We start from the raw sequence: 25,181 nt of genomic DNA, 5'->3' as shown, positions 1-25,181 counted from the left end.
ATGTGGAGCGAACTGGGTTAAGTGTACACTGCAGTGAACCCATGAAAAGACGATACAGTGAACCAAATACAATGACTCTTCTAAACCGGCAATGGAAAGGAATGAATTGGACTCCCCTGGCAGGGAACCCATGTGGAAAGGCTGTGCAGTGAACAAAACAAAATGACCACAGTAAACCCATACTTAGATTAATGGTGAGTGAATTGGATTCACCTTACATTGAAACCCAAAAGTTAAACGTTGAAATGGATTCTCGTTACAATGAAAACCAAACAAGTAATCTAGAGTAAATTGGATTAAACTATGAATCCAATTAATCCAACAAATACAATGAACCCAATTGAATGGCAATACGCTTTTAATATATCATGTAACAAGTGCTTATCATACAAAGTAGGCTGTCTTTAATATTTAAGGGGGTAAAGAAGCACATGGTAATCTCTCTCTATACAGATTTACCCCCCTTTTGCAAATCCAAGCACGGGTTGACTCTGAAGTGAAGGGTTGAACACTAATGAAAGTGTTCAACCCCGGCTCGCAGATTGCCCCGACTAACATCATCACCTAACGACAGCATGCTGGCTGAAGCGGGCCAATGCTGGCAATTTTATGGCAACCAAAAACTTAATACAGCCAGCCACCACCGACTGACACACTGGCCCGATGCTGGTGTTTGCTAAACAGAAGACATATGGCCGTATCATGATGTAGTTGTGATGAAGCCTGCTCATCATTAAGCAACTTTGAGTTTACATTTTAAGATATCAAAGCGTAGCATTGTCGCTTGCAGGGAGCATCATTCAATGCATGCTTAGAGTATAAACATGTATGGTAGACTATAACAGATGTAATTTATGGTGCCTGTACAGCTGCTTATTGACCAGTTGTGGCTATCTAAAATGTACCTAATGCATCGGAGCTTCGTAACAGGCTAGTATTACATGAGATATTGATATTCTGCCAGTGTTTCTTAGACATTTTAGACCAAGACATAATAGCTATTTCCTTTCTTTGTGCAACACTTAATGACCAAAAGGGGTGGAAACTGGTGTGTGTGGTAGATGGCTGGTCATGCACCCCTACCTGATCAGACTCGTGTCGTAGTTGCATCATGGCGAACCCCGTCTATTAGACGTGCCATCGTATATTGACGTAGCCCAGTGTAAGTAGGGTCGGATTCCCCTTGCACCCTTGTCGTCTTTTCCTTAGTGCTTGATGAATTCTCCTTCACATCTTTCCTCAACCTTTTCCTCACCTAATGTCCATTGAGGCCAAGGAAAAGAGGTTAGGAAAGGACATGGGACGTAATCATTTAAGCTATCCAACCTCAACAGAGCCATCCCCGCACACACTCAGGGAGAGGTCTCTGACATGTTAGCATTCACCACCTGCTCTGCTGCTAACATCTTGCCAACTCTCGAATAAAACCATGGAAGCACTTTTTCTGTAAGTCACTGCAAATTATCACATCAAGTAAGATATCCAAATGACCATTTGCCACACTTCAGTTATTTAATCATGCAAACTCAAATTTTAATACAAGGTTAAAGTAACAATCAGTTACGGTTTTATGATATTACACCTAAGCAGTTAGCTGATAGCAATGCCAACATAGCTTCTGATCACTGTATTACAAATATTTACAGCAGCTAGGTCATGTGTCTTATCACCTCATCAGTTTGAGTTGGAGTTTAGCTTCATACAGCCAAACACATTTTAGGATGGAGGATGGAGCCTAGATGGTGGATGATATTGAGCAATGAGCCACACTGGTGGTATACCTGTGCATGTGATGGTTTTCCGAACCCAGTTCAGACTAAACTACATTTGATACAATCTGGTATCACTGTTAAATAAAATCTGTATTTGTGTGTAATGCACTTAATCGAATGTATTTTCATCCGCATTTGCAAGCACTTTTAGGTATATTCAGCAAACGATCAGCCAGCGTAGTGTCCTGTTTAAACGGAATAAGTTATTCTTTATCCTTCTAAATCCTTGGTTCTCTTTGTGCTGCAGGAGCTGAGAGATTGGTCAGAGCTATGGCGTTCTCATACACAGGATCAGGAAGTGGCTGACGGGGAGAGAGGACAGGAAAATACATTTTGAAAAGACTATTTAATGGCATGTGTTTCTAGTTCAATTAGAGGCCCCCGGTGCTGACTAGTGGTAACACCATTAAGTAGGCTTCACTTCAAGACTCCTTCCTTGACAATTCCATAAATTATTAATTTACTTCTTTAAAACAAGAATAGACATCATTACACCCATCTTTTCATTCTGCTCTTTTGCAGAAGTCTCTAGATCCCACATTGACCTCACCCTCACCTTATTAGCAAACATCACTTAGTCCATTTGTGATTCTTATCAGAGACTGATAATGAATTGAAGTGAGGTTTATGTTCTCAGATTACCACATCATAACAAAGAGGACAGGGGTCCAATGAAAGTATACAAGCAAGAATCTGATAAAGCTGGTGATCCTGGAGCACTGAGATGTACAGACCCTCCTATTGGACTCTCCTAAGGACTTGCCTCGGAAAAAAATAGAAGTTTCTCAAGTGGTCTTGTATCATGGCATCAGGGTGGCCTTATTCAATCATGGGTTAGTAATGGCTTCCTGTAACTCACCTCATCTACGGTATCTGTTCCCAGTTCATATGCTTTTCTGGAGGCCTTCTTTCTTCTAGTGAAGAGAACAGAGATACTTAGAAGCAACAGGATAAGTGAAAGAATATTAAATGAATGGGACGGAGGAAGTGAGAGATTATCTCACCTCATCCAGAGGAATGCAACCAGAAGGAGTACGGAGGCCAGTAAGACGGCAACTGTCCGTACAGCTATGGCTGTTGTCTGTGATGATGATGATCCCTCTAGAAAAAAGAAAACAGAATTCTAACATTGATAAAAAATGTTTAGAGGCCCATTGTTGGCACACACAAACAGCAAAGGTGTGTGTCTGTGTATGTGTGTGTGTGTGTGTGTGTTTGTGTGTGGTTTTAAAGCAACAATTACCTGTCCAATTAATGAACAAAACGGTGGAAATATGACTTCCGATTGCATTATGAGCTTTGCAGTAATAGTTTCCTACAAGCTCAGATGTGATATTAGTGATGGTGTAGTTCTGTCCTGATTGTCCCACTGAGTCTCCATGTTCCTTGAACCAGGTGTAGTCAGCTGCTGGGTTGGCATCACTGCTGCAGCTCAGAGTCAATGAACTGCCCTCCTCTATTTCACCAGAGGGAATCACGGTCACTGAGGGGGACTTTGGAGCATCTGAAAAAATGTATATATCATTCATTATATAAATTACTGTCCGCTTCAATCCATTCATACTAAATCTAAAATGTATTTCTTTACCCTGGCGTGATGTCAGTGAACTGTGGAGTTGACTTACACACTGAAGGAGAGGGGAACTGTTTGTATCCTTTAACAGCACATGAATAGCTATATTGAGACCAAACAAAGCCAGGGTACTTCATTCCTTCTCCTGCTGACTGACCATTTCTGATCCAGATGTAGGTAGCGTTACCAGCTAGACCACACATACTGTGACATTCCAAGACTGCCCAACTAGGATTGTCAGGCATAGGAAAGGACACTTTCACCTCAAGATCTGGGTGGGAGAACAAATCCCACAAGTGATTAAAATAAACCAGATTAAACACAACACACACACACACACACACACACACACACACACACACACACACACACACACACACACACACACACACACACACACACACACACACATTAGCAAGATGCTCAGTAGACTCCTTATTAATGAAAGTTTACCTGTCACAGATAGCGTCACTCCAAGGTCAGCAGCATATTCCAGTATACCTACTTGGTATGTTTTGAACCTGAACTTGTACTCACTAGAGTCACTCTGTCTCAGGTCACTGATACTCAGGGTACAGTTTGCATTACAGATGTAACTGGTACAGCTGGGCCTGGAGCATTTGTTTTCAACACGACCAGCATAGTCTGTATCTGTTTTCACATCAACATCTCTTTGAGAAAACCACTTTTTGTCCTTGACTGTGAGAGTGATGTTCGGGTTTCTAGGGCATTTATAGTGGCAGCTGATGTTAACCGTTGATCCTCTTGGAGCGCAGACATTACTAGATGTGTAAGTAATCCAGTCATCAGCCATCAGCGCTGTAAAAAACAAACATCTTATTTGAAATAAACAAGACAAAGACGTTTAGCTGAAATCCATGATCAGTTGCTTGTGGAAATCCAGTAACATTTGCCATTTTTCTATGGCAGCTGTGCTACTTTGTCTTTAATCTATTTGACAAATGCCTCATATTCTAAGTAATTAAAGGAGTCATTATTCCCTGTGCCTTAATGTTCCGGTTTTTGGGCCTTGACTGGACACTCACGTAGCCCATAGGTGTTCTCTTGCTGAGTTGTTTGGGCCTATAGGGCTTGTACACAAGAATGTATCTTGGGATATGTATGCCATTTTGTGATGACTTAAGAGTTTAACGTAAATACAGTGACCTAGGCCAGTGTTTTTCAAACTGTGAGGCGCGCCTCCCCTGGGGTGCGCCAGAGTTCTTCGGGGGGGCGCGTCGTGAGAAAAAATTAAACCAGAAAAAGTAACAGAAAAAACAGACACAGCGCGTCTTCACAGCGAAGACGCGCTGTGTTCGAAATCGTTCCCTATTCACTCACTCACTATTCCCTATAGTGTTTATGATATAGTGCACTATATAGGGAACGAATAAACTAGAATTCGGACACTGCGCTGAACATTTCTAAACGTCTTGTGCGTCAGTAAATGCACCGTGTATTTGTGTGACGCAGACAGATGCGCCCACATCAAGTAAACAAACCGGGCACCCACGAGGAAAGCTTGTATTGGTTGTATTGATGTTGTTACATTTCCTTGATCAAGTTTTTTTAAAATTAATTTTGAATGTTATATTTTCTATGTTAAATCCCAAATAAATTGTTGACATTTCTAAACGAAAGCCGTAGACTCCATCATTAAATGTATACGTTTTCGTTATTATTCAGCTTCTTCTTCTCTGGAAAAACACGACCGCATTGCATTGTGGTGTACGGGAGTAACATGTAGGGAACATCGTATGTTCACTCAAATTTTGGGTATTTTAAGTCTACTTTATAGTGCGTGAAATTTACCACTGAGAATTCGAACACCAGTACAAAATGGCGAGCACCCTATATAGTGCACTATATCCGTGATGGGGAACGATTTTGAACACAGCTTCGCAAAATTTTTGCTCCCACTATAGTTGAGCTGAGCTAAAAACGAGGCTAAACTGGCAGTTTACAGATTAAGATGTTCAAATGTATTTCAAAAACGTTAAGCAAAAACATGCTTAGATAAAGATGTTAAAATGTGTTAAGAAATATGTGTAAAAACGCACAAAGATGTTTAGAATGTTTCAAAAATATGTTTAAAATGTTTCAAAAAAAATATGATCAGAGATGTTTAAAATGTGTAAAATATGATCAGAGATGTTTAAAATATGATCAGATGTTTAAAATGTGTAAAATAATTAAAAGATCTTTCAAAACAGGGATTAAGAACATTTCCTTTTATTTTTTTTGGGGGGGGGGGGGCTCAGCTGAAATTTTTTCTCTGAGGGGGGGCTCACTCTCTCATACTTTGAAAACCCCTGACCTAGGCTAATCAAAACTTTTTTCTGCAACATCTTGCATGACAAACGCTTTGGCAGTTTCAAACACAACAGTGTCCTCTGTAGTGATATATGAATGTATGGGCCACCGTACTGCTATACCTATGACGTCATATCCATGTGTCCGGAAATAATGGACTTGTTCTATTAATGAAATCTACACGGTAGTCACGGTTAATGCCTCCGCACATGACATGGCGTCAGAAGTGGGATCTTTACGATTTTTTTAAGTGACAATGGCGAAGTTGGGACCTCCAGAAAAGTTTGATTTCACCCGTCCGGCTGATTGGCCGATGTGGCGCCGACGTTTTGATCGCTATCGAGTGGCAACGAAACTAGACCGGGACAGTGGTGTAGTGCAGGTGAACACGCTTCTCTATGCTATAGGAAGTGAGGCGGAGGCTATATACGATTCGTTTGTGTTTGACCGGAGCGAAGCCGATGATGACGAAGTAAGCCCTGAGCATGATTACGGCATTGTGATAAAGAAGTTTCACGAGCATTTTGTGCCGAAGAGAAACGTAATACACGAACGGGCATGCTTTCATAAGCGGGTTCAAAAGCCCGGTGAGCCTGTTGAAGCTTTTATCAGAAGCCTGTACGAGCTAGCGCAGTACTGTGAGTTCGAAGTGACCAAGGACGAGCAAATCAGGGATAGGATTGTGATTGGCATCTCCGACACGGGAGTTTCAGAAAAGTTACAGTTGGAGCCAGAACTGTCGCTTTCAATAACTCGTCAGAGTGAGCAAATAAAACAGCAAAACGTGAGCTTGCGTGCTGACAGTGACTGTGCAGTGGATGCTATGAGACAAGGAAGATGGCAATCCAATGGAAGAAATGGCGCGAAGGATAGACCGCAGTGGCAGAGAAAGGACGACAGGGGTGAGTCAAGGCGGTTTGCCTGTTCACGTTGCAATGGTCGGCATGGGAACGCACGCCCCTGCCCAGCTAAAGATAAGAGATGCAGGAAATGCAACAAATTAGGGCACTTCGAGGCCGTCTGTCAAAGTAAATCACTAAAATAAGTCAATGTAACGTCTGACTGTATGGAGGAGTACAGTGAAGATGCATTTTTCGTTGGTGCTGTAATGGAGGCGACAACAGACGTGATTGAGCAGCCTGACTCCGAAAATGAGTGGCTGGTGGAATTGCGTGTAAATGGCAGTCCTGTTGAATTTAAAATAGACACTGGTGCAGACATCACAGTAATGTCACAGACTGCTTTCAATAGGCTAGCGCGGCGCCCACGATTGGTCATGACTGGGCCAAAACCACTCGTTACCAGCCCAGGGGGTGAAGTGCAATATGTGGGCAGATTCCTTGCCACAAGTCCATACAAGGGACAGCGTTACAAGTACTGGGTGACTGTTATAAGGGGGCCGTACTCACATAATCTACTGGGACGCAGTGTCGCTAAGAGAATGGGCCTGGTGATGAGGGTGTGTTTGGGGACATCGGCCTGTTCAAGTGTGACCCTGTGAAGATTGAAGCCGGATGCAGAGCCCTACACCCTGACAACGCCGCGCCGTATCCCGTTTCCTCTCCTGCCAAAAGTTGAAGCTGAATTACGACGCATGCTGTCCCTGGGCATAATCGAGGAGGTCACGGACCCCACGGATTGGTGTGCCCCGATGGTCCCTGTCGAAAAGAAAAACAAAGAAGTAAGAGTGTGCGTAGACCTAAAACGCCTGAACAAGGCAGTAAAGCGTGAGAGGTATATTTTACCAACGCTTGAAGACATCGCTCCAAAGCTGGCTGGAGCGAAGATATTCTCCACTCTCGACGCTTCATGCGGTTTTTGGCAAATCCTGTTGGAGGAGAATAGCCGCAAGCTGACAACGTTCATTACTCCCATTGGCAGGTTCTTTTTCCGTAGACTCCCATTCGGGATAACGTCAGCCCCAGAAATTTTTCAAAGACAGATGTCCACTTTGCTTAAGGACCACGAGGGGGTTGTCGTAGTCATGGACGACATTCTGGTGTATGGAGCCACGACCGAGGAGCATGACCGTAGTCTGAATGCAGTTTTGAAGACTGTCAAAGACAGTGGACTGAAATTGAACAGGGCCAAATGCCACTTTGGCAAGTCAGAAATTTAGTACTTTGGACACCTCATCAGTGCGGATGGCCTGAGGCCGGACCCCAGCAAGGTGAAGGCAGTCACCCAAATGGCCAGTCCAACAAGTGTTTTGGAACTGCGTTAGGTCCTGGGCCTCATCAACTATGTTGGGAGATTTCTGCCTGATCTCTCCACCAAACTGCATCCGATCACTGATCTGCTGAAGAAGGAAAACGACTGGGTCTGGAGTGAGGCACAGGAAAGAGCGTTTGAGAATGTCAAAGCCATGCTTGTGTCAGCCCCTGCTCTGGCATACTACGAAGCTAACAGGAAGACTGTCGTCAGTGCAGACGCGAGCAGCTACGGCTTAGGGGCTGCGTTAATGCAGGAACATGGCGGCGAGTGGAAGCCAGTGGCATTCTGTTCTCGTACACTGTCGGAGGCCGAGAAAAGGTACTCACAAATTGAAAAGGAGTGCCTGGCGTGTGTGTGGGCCTGCGAGAGGTTTGCACGCTACGTACAAGGTATGGACAGTTTTCACGTGCACACAGACCACAAACCTCTTGTGCCGCTTATCAATACCTACGACCTGGACAAAGCTCCTCCTAGGTGTCAGAGGCTTCTCATGCGCCTTCTTCGTTTTAATGTGGTGGCCGAGCACATTCCAGGGAAACAGTTAGTCGTCGCCGACACGCTCTCCAGACAGCCCTTGTCTGAGGTGAGTGATGGAGAGCTGGAGCACGAGGTACAAGCCTACGTGGAATCAGTCGTTGCCAATGCTCCAGTCTCATCACAAAGACTCAGCGAGATCCGCACAGCTACTCAACAGGACGGTGAGCTGCTGCAGATCATAGCCTTTATCAGAAATGGGTGGCCACCCAAGTCACGGATACTACCATCTCTACAGCCTTATTTTTCTGCTAGGGCTCATCTCTCCGAAACAGATGGGCTGGTGCTCTATCAGGATAGGATCATTATCCCTGTTGCGCTGAGATCTGCCATACTGGAGCAGATTCATGGAGGCCATCAGGGCCTGACAAGGTGCCGTGCGCGAGCCAGGATGTCAGTGTGGTGGCCACGCATCAGTGGTGAGATAACACAGAAAGTCTCAGCATGCCGATTCTGCGTCGAAAACAGACCCACTCAGCGACGTGAGCCACTACTCACCACAGCCCTACTAGAGGGCCCATGGCAGCGTATTGCAGCAGACCTCTGCGAACTGGAAAAGAAGAGTTACCTCGTGGTGACGGACTATTACTCAAGGGACCTTGAAATAGCTCACCTCTCTTCAACGTCCACCATACAAGTCATCAACAGGCTCAAAGCCATGTTCGTGAGATGGGGGATACCACTTGAACTGGTGAGTGACAACGGCCCACAGTTCACATCTGGGGAGTTCAAAGACTTTAGTGAGAAGTATGGTTTTGCCCATACTACAACTAGCCCTCACTACCCCCAGGCGAACGGTGCAGCAGAACGGGCTGTTCAGACGGCCAAGCACATCCTGAAGCAGCCTGATCCACATCTCGCTCTGTTGTGTTACAGAGCTACCCCTAGTGCAGCAACCGGTGTGAGCCCAGCTCAGCTCATGACTGGGAGACGCATCAGGACTACACTTCCTATGTTGGAAGAGAAGCTACAGCCTGCACCTGTTGACAGACAACGGGTTCAGAAAAAAGACACACAGACAAAGTCGTCCTACCGGTTCTACTACGACCGCCGCCACTCTGCATGTCCACTTCCACCACTTCATCAGGGCCAGGACGTCAGAGTCAAGATTGATGGTGATAAGGGGTGGAAAACTCCTGCTACAGTCGTTGGCCGGTGCAAAGAGCCCCGGTCGTACCTGGTGAAGACGGACAGCGGTGCAGTGCTGCGTCGCAACCGGAGACACCTACAGGCCTTGCCGGGGTCTGCAGATTCGTCTGAAGAACAGCAGCTGCGGGCTGAGAGACCTACACCACTGCCAAGCGGGTCTTCTCCTGCGGCCAGTCCTGCCCTCAGCGACAAGCCACCAGACCAGATGTCACCAGACCAAGCCGTGGGGCATGCATCCCCGCATACACCGCCGGGGGGGGTACAGGTGACTTCCAGAGGTCGGGAGGTCAGACTTCCTTACAGGTATAGGGACACTTAACTCTTAGGCCTGCTTTAATACACTTATGATACACTTCAAATTAAAGCAGGGATTGGTTATGTTAAGTTGAAATGTTATTGAAATGTTATTGTTGAGTTAAGTTTAAATGTTATTGAAATGTTATTGTTGAGATTTTGACTGTTCTCATGCCGACATACAGTTGTTGTTGTTGTTGCCGGAGTCGGAAACCCGTGGACTTTTTCAGAGCAATAGGGACAGCAACTATTGAGGGCAGAATAATCCCTACGTTGCTGTGGATGGCGGGCAGTCTACCCCAAAATCCTAGTTCTATGTGACCCCGTTATGGGAAATTATGCCTGTTCTGTTTGGGTAATGCATGGGATTTCTCAATGACTTAAAAGGGGGAAATGTAGTGATATATGAATGTATGGGCCACCGTACTGCTATACCTGTGACGTCATATCCATGTGTCCGGAAATAAAGGACTTGTTCTATTAATGAAATCTACACGGTAGTCACGGTTAATGCCTCCGCACATGACATCCTCCAATAATGATTTATCGGTAATACAATTAGCAAAGAACCATTACTACTAATAACTATTAATTAATATAAAGGCGGATATTGCAATGTGACGTCACACACTGGCAGTTTTGAGGGCTGGGCATTGGGGCATAGTGCCCCCTTATGGAAAAGCTTGCCCTCCCCCTCCGGCCCCCCTAAATGTGGAGTTCAAGTTAAATAGAGAGCAATCAGTGAATGATTAGAGTCGATCTCCCTTGTGACACTTAAATTGCACAAGAGAGCCTGGAGAATGGCCCCAACATTTTGGGTAAGCCAAGGGACTGGTGCTTGAGCTGTGATTGGGCGGATTGGTTGTGACACGAGTCGAAGGCCTGCAACCACAAATTCGGTTGAAAACGGAAGTAAGGGAGCATAGCGTGACCAGTAAAAACCGCAGTCCCAGTCAGACAGGAAATGGCTAGCAACAGAGACTATATTGAGTAATCTAAAATTCAACAGTCAAATATGATACCCAGAGTAGAATCTAAAACAATGTAACATCCCTTTAACTAAAAGAGGCTGTATACAACTTGCATTGAGGGGAATTTCCCCAAAGACAGAAAGAAACCCAACTCATGGATATAAACTGGAAATTTCTCTATTCTATTGGTCTTCTAAACCAAACACATTATTCTAGAGGTAGATTCTTTAACATCATCCAACCTAAGCGACAACTCAAATAGGTTGTTTGTGTAGGTCGTCTAAAACAACCCATGTGAACATTTTAGCCCCCTATTGAAACAGGAATACATTAAGAATGCCAAGTTTCTGTCCGCCAAAACAAACTGTAAAAAAATCATATTAGCCTGACTCTAAGTGGAACTTTTTTGATAACATTTCTAGCGACAAATGTGCATTTTTATTCGTAATGGTAGTTCGGTCGATGTATATGATATATGGTATGTTAGTTAACGCAATGTTTTCTATCGCTACCATGGTGCTTCATATGGATGCAGCTTGCATGTCGTTTGAATCAATGTCTTTACGTCATTTGCGCTGTAGTGCTATTTTATGTAGCTCATGATGTTCTTTCAAATAAAAAAATTCAAGTAAAACAGGGATGACATTTATTGTATATATTATGTAATATTATATATTGTGGGTGTTACACAACGGATGTTTATATTCACTTTCCTTCTGCCGAAAGAAATCCATTACACAGATTCCTTTCATAAATATATTTTGTCTAACAAGATAATCTTGACACATTTATAGTGCTGTTGGATGATCTTCTTTCAATAAAAAAAGCTAGTTTTTCTAGTGACCCTGGGATGACATTTATTCTTCTTCTTTGTGACGGACTTATCCAACGCGTTTTGTGGGGCAACCCAGAAGTTTATTTTCCCTTGCTTCTGCCGATAAGCCCCTTCCAAGCTTAATTTTATATACTGTATATTTTGTTTTTAAGATAATCACGACCAATCAATAGTGTTTTAAATGTTTTTGAGGCTTAAATGCGATCAATAAAGTTAAAGGCAGACAACAAACATTCTTTAAGGCTACTAAAATGATCAACAAGAGGGTCATAGACATACAATAAGTGAGGCAAAAACGTATTGTATGTGGGGGTGCTGAACGACTTGGAAGTGAGATATAGATATCTTGTTTATTTTATATGAATCAGGGCAATAAGGTTTACTAAAATAGGTAGATAATATACTATAAATCCCACTTTCTGCCCTACAGGAAGGGATGTATAGTGACCTAGGGCTCAAGGACACTTAGGAGTGAGCTGGAGACCTGGGGTCTGTTTTATATGAAAGAGGGCCTCAAGAATTTATGCAATGATGTTAAAGGTCACGAGATGGAGCATTCTCTAAGGCTGATTTATTTGCTTCCTGTCGGACTAGAGCCCCCATGTTTAAAATCGTACTTGTCCTTGAGGCCCTTTTTTATTTATTAGGAAAATAAAATTCCAATTTATCGCTAGAAAATTCGAAGTGCATTTGAATGCCAAATATATCAACAATGCTGCTTTTTACACTGAGAATATAACAATTGTAATTGTCATTTTGTTTTGGCAGACAGAACCTTGACATACGTGATGTTTTGCTGTTTCTTTCTTCTAAGTTGATAATGGGCTAAACTGTTCACCTATTCTGGCGTTTAGGTTGGAGATCACTTTGTGCTGTGGTTTCACCCTCTCCTCATTCCAGTTGCTTTTTGTCACGTTATTCATTGAAACAGTTCAAGTAAATATTTATAACGTAACCAACCTGGGAGAGAAAGAAGGAAAGCTAGAAATCCTCTTGCTGATGATCTTAATTTCATAGTTTGTTGTATCCTCTGTGGTTCTCTTGAGATATTGAAACACAATCGTTTTTTTAAAAAAAGTATACAAAGTATGTAGGCCCAGAAGAAGCAATACATCAATTGTAAAATTGTGTTAAGATCATTTTTCATAAGAAATCTCAATACACATATTTTCGTTTCTTATTTTGATTGTTTCTTGTTCTTGATATTGCTGTTTCTTAGGTTTGTTATGCAATTCAATTAAAGTGCAGAAAAGTTAATGCCTTACTGTTTAACAGGAAGTTGTCTGTGTTTGGAAATCCAGAGTCTGTGGTTTGTCCACTTAAGATCAAATAAATCAAACCCTAACCCTTTTCAAATAATTGTTATGCCGCAGAATTAACATGAAGTACTGGGAACTACTTTGGATCTTAGAACAATAAACTGGACTTTATAAAGTTGCTTCTTGCTTTTGCCCTTCCCCTATTTTGTCTCTCTCTCTGTGACAGATGCTTTTACACACACACACACACACACACACACACACACACACACACACACACACACACACACACACACACACACACACACACCCAAACACTATGAATTATACAAATACGATTCAAGAAAACATTTTACAAAGATAAATTAGTAAACGTTAGGCATCGTGGAAAAAACTGTCTTTAATAATACATTTTTTAAATATGGAATATATTTTTGTATTGTTTTGTAGTTGTCCGTCTCTACCGTTTCCCTTGACAAGCTGAAGAAATTTAAACAACCCAATCAGATTGCTCGACAGGCATATCATATCGCTGGACGCCGCCCATATTTCACAATCCACGAATCACTGATCCCAAAGTAGGCGGGACCTAAAAAGACAACAGCGGAGGATTCAAACCAAGCATGGCTGCGGATAAAGAGAAAGGGAATAATGCAAACATTTGCAGGTAAAATTACTCATTATGGACATCATACGCTCTTATTGACATGTGTATTCCTTTGTTAAACTCTAGTGGGTAGGAAACTTGGTATTAAAATATGCCCAAACTGTTGCATCTATTAGTCAGAGTAGAGGAAGTTGGGTCGGGTAGCGTTATTTATGAGAGCTGATTTACATTTTACCTTATAACTGGTTCAAATGTTTTAATGGTATTTGCATATTTTTAAATTGGTTAATCTGTTTCTGGATTGCTGTTGACAATTTGGAAGGATTAAAGATCAGTTTAAGTTTGATACAAACTAAAGATGTCAGACACATTTTTCTTTCTTCCAGTGTCATGGCTTGAACTGTAAGTTACGCAAATTATAGTAGGAACACCCTCCTTATACTTATAAAGAGAGGTTAAGAGTTTGCCGTTTAACTCTGTATTTGTTGAACGCATTCTTTGGTTATTGTAAATGCTCCCTACCGATAGCCAAATTGCATTGGTTTAATAATTGATCTACTGACATCAAAATGCTTTTAATGCGGATTTTTGTTTCGTATATAAAAAAACTATATTTATGGCTTTCAGCGCAACAATATTTAATCATATAAAATCGACCAATCATAAACCTCCGTGTCAACGTTAAATTGGTATGTTTTTGATTTTTTATTTCGTCGTTTTAAGCAGACGCTTTTAAAGCGACGTGCGTAATGAAGGAGTCGGTTGCTCGCATATCATCATGTTTAAGGACATATTTACAGAGTAGGATGAGGACAATGGGTCCAACTCTGAACCTTTTGGACTGGGAGTCGAACATCCAAACCTAGACCTTTTGCGATTCTAATTCAATTACTTATTTTGCTGATGCTTTTGAATAAATGTTATACTCTGTTACTCTTGCCATTTATATTGTGAATTAGGTTTGGACACCAACTACGTTGGTTGTTTGTGATGGTGGTAAGCATGTTGAGGTTAGCCTGGGAACCAATATAATCTGCAAGCTCATTTTTTATTTGCTCTGGCATATACGGCTCTTCAGTTCAGACAGATTTCCAGCAGACCTGGCCCTGGTCGGACCAATGATGTGTCACATGTTTCGTTGTTGTGATTGGTTATAGCTCTATCCAATTGCCTTAAGATGCATATTTGTCTAGGGTCTTTGATTAAGCCCAATGGAAATTGGAAAAATCGACTGAGAGGTTCCAGAATGACACGCACTTGTGAATTGGTCTGGTGATTTAAGGCTACATTGAGCTGCCTGTGTATGCGACTTGACTTGGACTAGTCTAGACCATTCTGACCTTTTGTCGCTTTCAGAGGTACACCGTGCACCATGGGGATCCAGCCAGAGGAGAATTCGAGCAGCACCCGTGCCGGCCGTGCCACCACCATCATCTTCAACCCCGACTTCTTTGTGGAGAAGCTCCGTCACGAGCAGCCAGAGGTGTTCACAGAGCTGGTGCTGAGCAACCTGACGCGACTCATCGACCTGCCGGGCAGCGAGTTCTCCGAGCTGCTGGGAGAGGAGGCGCCCCCCAAGACCCCCACGGGCAGCAGCGGAGGGGGCTTCTTCCGCTCCTTCAACTTCCTGAAGCGCAAAGGTCAGACTCTGCCTGGTTCCTGCCCCCTAGTCCCCGCCCAAATAACATGTTCTGCTGAAAAATATTGTTACAGTGATGGAAGCCTTTGGTCCAAAGCAACAGAAAAGGACTCCAGTAGAGTGAAGTTTGGATTATATGTTTTAAAGTCTCTTTGATTCAATGTATATGAATCCTAATATGTGAAAACTAACTCTTTCTGATTCACATTCTGAGACAAATGGAGCCAAGTCGTTGTACAATTTAGTTTTTACATCTTTGTTACAACAGTCAATCTTAAAGACAAATGATGTCCGTCGTAAAATAAGGTGTGTTTCTATAGTAGCGTGAAGGTCAGATGCTCTTATTAGACAAACCCAATGATTGCAATAATTGTTCTATGTCGTATTAACTTACCTACAATTATCTAGATTTGTGGAGTTCCTGGTGGATATTTGTATTATCTGCACTTTTTCTAGTAAAGTTGTCTTCCAAAATTCAATAGTTTTAAATGGAAAAAAAGACTGCCCTACAAAACATGTCTTCACTATAATGTGATGGGCTGATTCACAAGCCAGCTGTGTGTTAGCCTATTAGCCGTCTTTAAGTAGCAGAGTGCTTGCTTGAGTTTGCTTGTATGTAGGATGGAAAGACGGTTCACTGTCTACCATAAAACATGTTCATCCCCCGTTCACAGATAAGGATGTTGTGTTTGGGACCCCTCTGTCAGAAGGAAGCATCTCACAAATCTACCAGCTCATCGAGTACCTCAGCAAGAGTGAGTATAATCCTCATAGAACTGAGCACACACTTATTACACACTGGCAGTGGTGTTCACCATGAAAGGCAGAATTCTATAGTGTTTAGGATGTTTGACTCTTATATATATTTATTGGTCTGTCTGACTATCTGTTAGACTCTGTCAGCTCTGTTGGACACTATCGGCTTCTAACTTCGTTAAAAGATATCTGAACGAGAAAGTTTCTCAAGAATAAAACTCTGAAAGGGATATAGCTTTAACTGTAGCTACAACTCAAGCCACTAGAGGCTGCAAATGGGAATACGTAGATAGGGCAGGAATAGATTATAGATAGATCAAGTGTACACAATAGATATTTGAATGAATCATCATAATGCAGCCCTGCCAGGTAATCCTATCCCAGCCTTTCCCTTGGCTAATGATCTTATTGGTTTCTTGCTCTTGTCCAATCAGATCTGCAGGTGGAGGGTCTGTTCCGGGTGCCGGGCAACAGCGTGCGGCAGCAGACGCTGAGGGACCTGCTGAACAGCGGGACGGACGTGGACCTGGGCTCCGGGGGCTTCCACCCCAACGACGTGGCCACCCTGCTCAAGGCCTTCCTGGGGGAGCTCCCCGAACCCCTCCTTACACACCGGCAGTTCCACGCACACCTGAAGATAGCAGGTCACTCACTCACTCACTCACTCACTCACTCACTCACTCACTCACTCACTCACTCACTCACTCACTCACTCACTCACTCACTCACTCACTCACTCACTCACTCACTCACTCACTCACTCACTCACTCACTCACTCACCCACCCACCCACTCACTTACGTACGTTGTAAGGCTTGCTCTTAAAGTGTTGTTTAAATGGCCCTGTGAATGTAAAACCACCGCCTGTCTGCCAAGCTGACCTTCTGGGATAAACAGAGTACTACTAAGTATGTAGTTAGCTCCCAGTATGTGTTAATCAACCCTCCTAACACCCCTCCTCCCTCCCCCTCCCTGCAGATATGACCCGCTTCGACGAGCGCGGCAACAAGACGTCGGTGCCGGACAAAGAGCGGCAGATCGAGGCGCTGCAGCTGCTCCTCATGTTGCTCCCTGCCGCCAACCGCTCACTGCTCAAGCTGCTCCTGGAGCTGCTCTACCACACCGCCAAGCGGCAGGACACCAACAAGATGTCCGCCTACAACCTGGCCCTCATGTTCGCCCCGCACGTCCTCTGGCCGCGATACGTGAGTATCAGTGGCACTTGGGGCTCCGCACTCTGCCCTGTTTTGGCGGGCATATAGGGTTAGTTAACTAATCCTAGGTTAGGGTTAGTTAACTAACCAAAGTTAGTTAACTAATGTTAGGGTTAGTTAACTAACCCTAACCCTAACTAACCCATACCTTAACCCTACATACTAAATACAATTTGAAAAGATTTTGTAAAAGGTGATTCATTATTATTAAAGGACAATTCCGGTATTTTGAACGTTTAGCCCCTTTTTTGGTTTGTCTAGGATGAAATAGAGTGGTTGATGCCGAAATTTTGACTATTGGTCCTGTCTTGGGTTATGGGCTCATTTCGAATCGCCCCTGCCTGCTTCACAATGGCTGGCTACGGGCATTCACAAACCTGTCCTTAAAGCAACCCTAAACGTTTGTTTTCAGAAATGCGCAACTCACCGAGTGGTTAGTGTTGTCGTGGATGTTCCAAATCAAGTACCGTAGCGAAATACAGTGTCTGTAGTCTTTTATTTAGCATTTTGTAAATCCATTGATTTCGGTTGGAAGACTCATTGCTTGTTGACCGGAAACGGGAAGGCAAGCTGGTTCTAGTCTTTTCGCACCGTTCTAGCCCTACTGTTGAGCAGGCACGGCGCCAGGATTCCAGTTGTGGATGGGCCAGACTAATTGTGGGTGGTCCTTAAATTAAAAACGTTATCAAATCCTTGTTTAACCTAATACAAATGACAGACTAATATGCTTTTATATTATCTGTGCATTATAGCTTGATGCTCTGAAGTTTCGGTGCATAGGACGGACCTATCGGACCTATCCTTATCCTTAGGCCTTTTTACACTGCCACGTCGGTTCGGTCGCGGCTTCGCACAAAGGAACGTTCCTCTCTGCGTCTTTCTCGTAGATCACACCATCTTCCAACGTATTTTTTAAATACGACTGCATCACCTTCTCTCCCATGATGGTCAGCAGCTTGCGGATTTCACCTTCTCTCCAGTTAGAACTGCTCATGTTGATATCACTGCATTATTGTCTCTGTTGTAAAGACAACGCAGCAACACCAGTGGGGGACCGGGGGTCTGCTGGCAGGGAGTGTAAAGACGTCTCTTGGTACTGACTAAAGAAGAGCGCTTTGGAATCTCCATTGCGCACCATACCTGGCTGTGCTTTAGCGCGTCACTCTATAGATCCAAGGCCTATAGACTGTACAAGTGGTCAGGAATCAAATATTTCCCACATAGTTTAGTTATGCTTGTATAACATGAGGCAGACTATTTCAGAATTCTGTTTAATTGTTTTAAGTTTTCAACAATATTTCGATATCATTAGCAACAGACTGAGCTTGGCTTATTATACAAAGAAGATGCATTCAATTGTAGCCTAGGCTACTACGAGATAATAACTGATACTATAGACTACCACGATTTCACGGTCATCCACCAAGATAACAGCCCTTTAATGCAAATCGGATCAAGCATCAATATCAACAAAGATTGCTGCATTGCAAAAATAAAGCATTTCAGAATATAAATTTATGTTTTTTCAAGAAAAGTTTTGGGTGGGCCTGTTGAACAGTGGATGGTCCTAGGTCCATCAGGTCCACCCATAACGCCTTGCCTGATGTTGAGACGGAGAACCGAGCGAAAAGACTGTTGCGACTGCAACCTTTCCGTTTCCAGGACTAATAGTCAAAATTTTGGTGTCAATCACTCTATTTCATCCTTGACAACCAGAAAGGGGGCTCAATGTTCAAAATACTGGAATTGTCCTTTAACGAGCATAAAGCGCCCTTCGGGCATTTTCTACATTTCCCCCCTTAACTCAACCCTAAGCTCTTCCTACCTACTCACCCATGGCTCTTCCCCCTGATCCTTCTGGTCCCTCCCCCCCAGCCCACCCGAGCATCATTCCTCAGCAGCAGAAAACTGTTATAGCCTAGGCGGATGGGGGCTGGTCATTTGTTTTGGTGCAACATAGCTGTTCCCCCTAGCTTTTTAGTCTTCGGTGTAGAGCACTGTGCTCCTACGAAAAATAAAAATGTCAGCCCGGATCCCTCTTCATTGCTCGGCTGCTGCCACTTTGACAGAAATCATACTTCGGGGGCATTTAGTCATTTGGCACCGTGTTTCCCAACCACAGTCGTGTGTGTGTGTGTGTGTGTGTGTGTGTGTGTGTGTGTGTGTGTGTGTGTGTGTGTGTGTGTGTGTGTGTGTGTGTGTGTGTGTGTGTGTGTGTGTGTGTGTGTGTGTGTGTGTGTGTGTGTGTGTGTGTAGATGACTGCAGTGGACCTGAAGGACAACCTGAAGAAGCTCAACAACAGCATGGCCTTCCTCATCAGACACTCACAGAAGCTTTTCAGGGTAACACATGCACACGCACACAAACACTCCCATAAGGTGTAAAGCCAACTGTTGTCGCATTGGTTCGTTACGATCACAATTTTTTAAATTTATTAGTTTAGTCTCTTTTCTAATAACATCTTCAAATCAGACAGTGTTACGCTAGATGTACACTTTTCCAGCTTGGCCATATTTTTATTCATACCTCAATTTAGTGCTACCTCTCTATCTCTGAATACCATTATTATGTTGGTTGTTATAATATATACAGTATGAACTCACATGCTTTGCAGTCCTCCACATATATTGTCAAATGCTATAAAGTCAGTATTATATTAATTGACGCATGTGTTGTTGTTTGCTGTCCAGGCCCCTGCCTACATGAGGGAGCACGCAAGAGTGCACTGTGCCAGCTCCAGAGTTGTCCAGACCAAGGTCAGTGGTGACGGCACACATTGCTGTCCAATTGGTCCTATTTAAGCAGCCCGCATACTTAGTGTGGGGGAGAATTAGTAAGTTAGAAGAAGAAGTAAGAAGAAACAAAGCCTGGTCGTATTGTAGTTTACCTATCAGTGATTGTACAGTGCAGTAGTGATTTCTACCACCAGAGGGCTCTAGAGTCAAAGTTCAAAAAGTGAAGAGAATGTATTCTTAGGCACTGATCACACAAAACACTTTAAACAGCTGGGAGAAGCTATTTGGTAATTGCTATCCATGGGAACCGAACCAAGCATTTTGCTTGGTTCCCATGCTTTTCTGGACACCCTGAGTTAAAGAAAATGTTGATTCAAGGAAAAAACTGCCAGCGTTGTTGTAGCTTTAGGTGTGGAGATTCTATGGTTGCTTTGCAACAGTTAAAAGGCGCAGCGCGCTGCTTCCCCTTTTCTTAACTTCCCAGACAAGTTCCCAAATGATCCCATTGATAACAATGACAAAATAACTGCCCCCGATCTGCCAAAAATGCGTGGGTTGATTGAGACCCTACTAGCTACCGGACTTATCCTCTCACCTTAGTGTCTCTGTCAAGTCTGGACTCTTTTGTATCGTCATCGGTTATATTTATTGTGTTCAGATATTTATTGTGGAACGTGATTCCTAACTGTTTTGTATTTATTGGTCTTGATGGGACGTTATCCCTAACTGTTTATGTATTTATTGTGCCTTGATGGACGTGATTTTTAACAGTATTGCATTTGGACTTGGATGGTTGGTGTTTTCCATCAGGATGATCTGGAGCTGCTGCCTGCCAACGGTACCCCGGTGCTGCGCTCACCGACAGGGTCCAAGAGGCCCGGCGGGCCCCTGGAGCCCATCGCCGGGGGGCCCCAGCACCACACGGAGGAGGCCCTGAAGGAGCTGTTCAGACACGTCCACCACAACATGCCCGACTCGGCCAAGAAGAAAAAGCTCATCCAGCAGGTGAACTCTTGGGACTGGGTGGTCATGGGAAACGGGGTTGAAAGGTAGACTGCATTATAGAATGCTTTGCTTTGCTATAATGATAATAATAAGAATTATAATTACCTAATTGAAAACGATTGGCAACAGGTTTTTAAGTAGATCAGTTTGATTTGAAAATGAAACTCAGATTGTTAGTTGTGTAACACCAGGGCTCCACTGGATATGTATTGCCACAGTGCCATCCTCGTCTTTATGTGAGTATGTGTCTTGGGAAAATAAAAAGGAGAAACCTAGCCGCTAACACATTAGCATCATCCATGTGCTCATGGCCCCCAGATTGCCAGGCAAACAGAATTCGGGACCCCCCCCCCACCCAGCGAGTGCCAGCAGACCCCCCCCGGACGCACCAAGAAACACCCGCGCTCACGCTCCTTCGGGGCGCTGATGAAGGTGAGCGTACACACGTGACATTCATTCATTCTCAAAGCACAGTTTATGTCCAACGTTTGGGATTGTGAGGATTTCAACAGTGTGCGCATGTCTCGGAGATGTCCTTTATGTGTCTTAACAAGGTGTGTCTTGGACTCTAAAGGAGTGTCTGGGACTCTTAAGGATGTGGATCAGGGGCTTTTAACAAAGTTTGTCTGTGACTCTTACGAGGAGTGTGTGACTCTTAACGAGTTGTGTCTTGGACTCTAATGAGGTGTGTATGACTCTTAAGGAGGTGAGTCTGGGATTCTAACGGGGAGTGTGTGACTTAACGAGTTGTGTCTGGGACTCTAACGAGGTGTGTGTGACTCTTAACGAGTTGTGTGTGTGTGACTCTAACGAGGTGTGTCTGTGATGTCAGCGTAAAGCTCGTGGAGATCAGGTGACCACCGAGAGGAAGCTCAGGCACATCTCCCCGGTAACCATGTCGACGGGGAAACCTGGGAAGGAGAATGTCGCCCTGCAGGCGGTGAGGCCGCTCTTCTCATTCTCCTCTTTGTTGAATGGACATGTTTACTTAATTTAAACTTTATAAATTGTTCCATTAGTTTCTTAGTAGACTTACATTATGTAACTCGTGAATTGATGCTGTTCCCATGTGCACACTGTTGGCCACAATAATTTGTGTGTGTGTGTGTGTCCAGGTGAACAGTCCACTGATGTTCGTAGAGTCGGGGAAGGCGTGCGGTGCGCCGAAGAGCTCAAGAGGCTCTGCTCTCGCTAAGGAGAGGCTACACCAGGACTCCAAGGTAAGTCCCCCCTCACTCACAGAGACCCACTTTACATACCATTACAAGTTATCACACAGCAGCCACTGCCTCCACTAACAGAGACTTACTTAACATTACATATGGAGAAAAGGTACTGTATAGTGCTACAAATAGTAAAAAGGTCTAAATGTCTGAAGTGAGGACAAGTTAAATGTGAAGTCAGTTTCATTTGTATAGCCCTGAATAACAGTACCATTCTGAAGAGGCTTCACAGGCCAACATTAAATCAATCTCCCAGACTAACTACGTTCACACCAAAAGCTGTAAAAGATGCAAAATTGCAAAAGTTTTTGCACGCTCGTAGTGGAGGCAAGTGATGCTGCTGATGCCGAGCCACACAAACACAAGATAGTCATAAGTTTGGTCAATAGAAAAAGAATAATAAAGATAAATACATGAAACACTGAATAACTATGGAGTGATTGCGTATATGCTAGATTATAGCTTAGTTGATCGCTATCGTGTGTGTGTGTGTGTGTGTGTGTGTGTGTGTGTGTGTGTGTGTGTGTGTGTGTGTGTGTGTGTAGTATTGTTTATTATGGAAAAGATCCGCTCAACGGGAGCATTTGTGCCAGGCAGACACACGGCAAACTGACAAATTAGAAATAGATTTTTGTGCGGTATCTCCCTGCTTCTGAAATGTGCGCACATCTCCACCCACCGCTCGTCCGCTGGTTTCCATCAGCATTCCACTGTGCGACTAGCCCTGTTGCGTGATGCGGATTGCGTATGCCCTCATACATTGTTGAAATCATATGCTGGATTCTTTATTCTTTCTATCATGTGTTTTGTAGTTAATGATCGGGCTATAATAAGACCACGTTGGCTATGCAATTGCGGACAAAAGGGGATAGTGGTTGGTGGAATCCGGGACATTTGAGCTCGGGACACGCAACTCAAAATATCACGCACCATGATGAAGGAACAAATGTGTGGTAGGAAATAGGAACTAAAGTTCTTGCGTATGTTTACTGGGACCCACGCCGGCGAGAGACATCTACATTCCGATTGGCTGGCGGTCATTTACAGCTGAAACGCTACTAGCTCATTTGCATAGAGTTGAGCTGTTTTCAACTCTCATTTACAGCTTTACAGCTTTAAAGCTATCGCTCAAGCGTTTTATCGCTCCTATCGCTTTATCGCTCATGTCTAATAGAAAGTGAATGGGCGTTTATCGCTCAAAACGCTTTACAGCTTTTGGTGTGAAAGCACAGTAAGCCCTCTGAAAGACAAGGAAAAGCTTCCTTAACTATCAAGGGAGAAACCTTCGGAAGGAACGCAGGGGACAGACATAATGATAGTTAATAGATAATAGTTATGTTAGATAATAGACTAGAATGCTACTAGATTACCGTTGTAATCTATATATGTATAAATAACGTAATTGGAACTTCCCGACATTTTTGTTCAAAAATCCATTAAATCTGTCTCTTTTTCCAGGGCTCTCCATTGACCTCCATGATGTGTTTCTCACCACCTCAGGAGATTTCTTCTTTGTGAGTGGTCGATCCAGACCGCATGCTCAATGGCTATGTCTCCTCTTAAATCTCATGACTTCATAGAACTGTGAACGACAGGACTGTGACCAATAACAGAACCAGTTCCTTGCTGGTTGGGACATTGAACAGCCTTTTTTAAAACTGGTTCTATTTTATTCTTTCCGAACAATTGTTTCTGAATGCATGACTACTATATAGCTGAGCCTGACATGCTGTATGATTGTGTGTGTGTGTGTGTGTATATATTTGTGTACATGTGTGTCTGCTTGTGTTTATAAGGTCATTTCTATGACTGAATCCTTTTTCGCGGTACAAAATGGCCTCTGGTGCTCCTTGAAAGATTTTCACCAGCTTCCTCTTATATGTTATTGCGTAGCATTTGGTCAGAAGTCACCTGCCTTTTTTTATAAAATATATATTTTTAATGGTTATGCCACCATTTTTAAACTCCTGCCCTATGATGCAACATACGCTGTCTACGGGGCTAGACACTGGCTTACAGAGCGACTGTAAGTGCCGTTGGGGAGTTAATGGCCATATCTGCAAAGTTTACACGTAACTATAATGTGACTATGGTTGTTGGTTAAATGGATACCATGAGATGCCTGGGATTTGACGCCCAGTTACTGATACTATCAGATATGACTCTCAAAGGAAATGCATAGAGGGCCGCACTGTTTTGATAGTCAAGTTCTCAATGTTTTTTAAAATTTGTTTTTCTATCTTTCATTTGGGCCAGTTGCAGGGATCCTGGACTAGTGCATTTTCAACAGAGTTGTTCAGAATTTATATCGTACATAAGGGGAGGGTTTGGGTTATGGTTTCAGAGGGCTTATGGTATGTTGGAGGAGGGTTTTGGTCATGGTTTCAGAGGGCTTATAGTATGTTGGGGGAGGGTTTGGGTGATGGTTTCAGAGGGCTTATTGTACGTTGGAGGGATGGTTCATGGTTTCAGAGGGCTTATGGTATGTTGAAGGATGGTTTTGGTGATGGTTTCAGAGGGCTTATCGTATGTTAGGGGGGGGAGGGATCATGGTCAGGAAGGTGACTGATTAAGGTGATGATGAGGAAGGTGATGATGGTGAAATGATGACCTGTTCTTGGCAGTAAATGGTAGTGCTTATTTGTACTGCACTGGGATTCCTAGTAAACTCAAAATCTTTTTTTTATTGCTATTTATTGATATTGTTGTGGCAGTCTTTACATACTTGCGGTTCAAACAGCCACATAGTTTGTGAATTCTGTGTTAATTAATTTGTATTTATGCTCACCCTATGTTTGGTGTGTTTTTTAATGGTGACTTATTTTAAAGTGTGTTCAATTTTGTAATAATACTAATAATAGTTTTTTATCTTCCCGTTGTAAAGCCTTTGCATCCAAATGCTTGACTTTGGTTAACATTCTTTAGTTGCTGATCGATGGATCTTCCATTATGCAGAGTTACTCAGACCTCTAAGAGATCTGTCTAAGTTCTGTTTGGACAGAGGAACCAGAGAAACCGCTTCCACTGCTTTGAGAAAGCAGGGGAAATTTCCTTTTTTGTCCAAAATGTTTTTGTTTTTTTTCTGTC

At 43.4% G+C, this 25,181-nt stretch overlaps 2 protein-coding genes across 7 annotated transcripts; one reads left to right on the top strand and one right to left on the bottom strand.

Moving 5' to 3' along the window:
- Positions 1-81: 81 nt before the first annotated feature.
- Positions 82-13,058, bottom strand: LOC307071116 (uncharacterized protein). Of its 5 annotated transcripts, none has more exons than XM_079730013.1 (8): positions 12,921-13,047; positions 12,616-12,695; positions 3,799-4,164; positions 3,398-3,616; positions 3,016-3,276; positions 2,777-2,873; positions 2,632-2,686; positions 82-1,255 (listed from the first exon to the last, which is right to left on the bottom strand). In XM_079730013.1, exons 2-8 carry the CDS (start codon positions 12,668-12,670, stop codon positions 1,088-1,090), a joined length of 1,221 nt encoding a protein of 406 aa, XP_079586139.1. In that variant the 5' UTR covers positions 12,671-12,695; positions 12,921-13,047; the 3' UTR covers positions 82-1,087. The 5 variants fall into 5 exon arrangements, with proteins under 5 accessions (XP_079586139.1, XP_079586140.1, XP_079586141.1 ...); XM_079730014.1 differs by having other exon boundaries at positions 2,632-2,683; XM_079730016.1 differs by having other exon boundaries at positions 1,179-2,074.
- Positions 13,059-13,525: 467 nt separating this feature from the next.
- On the top strand, positions 13,526-24,437 carry arhgap19 (Rho GTPase activating protein 19). Of its 2 annotated transcripts, none has more exons than XM_079758695.1 (12): positions 13,526-13,581; positions 14,878-15,161; positions 15,835-15,915; positions 16,351-16,560; positions 16,895-17,121; positions 19,387-19,473; positions 19,822-19,887; positions 20,677-20,871; positions 21,190-21,303; positions 21,704-21,811; positions 21,987-22,091; positions 23,553-24,437. In XM_079758695.1, exons 1-12 carry the CDS (start codon positions 13,538-13,540, stop codon positions 23,610-23,612), a joined length of 1,581 nt encoding a protein of 526 aa, XP_079614821.1. In that variant the 5' UTR covers positions 13,526-13,537; the 3' UTR covers positions 23,613-24,437. The 2 variants fall into 2 exon arrangements, with proteins under 2 accessions (XP_079614821.1, XP_079614822.1); XM_079758696.1 differs by lacking the exon at positions 13,526-13,581 and adding an exon at positions 13,803-13,923.
- The last annotated feature ends 744 nt before the right edge of the window (positions 24,438-25,181 follow it).

This window comes from Pollachius pollachius, assembly GCF_949987615.1.
Source record: "Pollachius pollachius genome assembly, chromosome: 2".
In the NCBI taxonomy this organism is placed as follows: Eukaryota; Metazoa; Chordata; class Actinopteri; order Gadiformes; family Gadidae; genus Pollachius; species Pollachius pollachius.
This window is presented reverse-complemented; position numbering and strand designations above follow the sequence as displayed.

What these genes read in the sequence shown, in the direction of transcription:
- arhgap19 (XM_079758695.1), top strand. Translation starts at nt 13,538, where the DNA reads ATGGCTGCGGATAAAGAGAAAGGGAATAATGCAAACATTTGCAG. An exon ending in ACTCACAGAAGCTTTTCAGG is followed by an intron (nt 19,474 to 19,821) that starts GTAACACATGCA and finishes TTTGCTGTCCAG; the next exon opens with GCCCCTGCCTACATGAGGGA. An exon ending in AGAATGTCGCCCTGCAGGCG is followed by an intron (nt 21,812 to 21,986) that starts GTGAGGCCGCTC and finishes GTGTGTGTCCAG; the next exon opens with GTGAACAGTCCACTGATGTT.
- LOC307071116 (XM_079730013.1), bottom strand. Translation starts at nt 12,670, where the DNA reads ATGAAATTAAGATCATCAGCAAGAGGATTTCTAGCTTTCCTTCTTTCT. An exon ending in TTTCCTTCTTTCTCTCCCAG is followed by an intron (nt 4,165 to 12,615) that starts GTTGGTTACGTT and finishes TGTTTTTTACAG; the next exon opens with CGCTGATGGCTGATGACTGG. An exon ending in GTTCCCCTCTCCTTCAGTGT is followed by an intron (nt 3,277 to 3,397) that starts GTAAGTCAACTC and finishes ACATTTTTTCAG; the next exon opens with ATGCTCCAAAGTCCCCCTCA.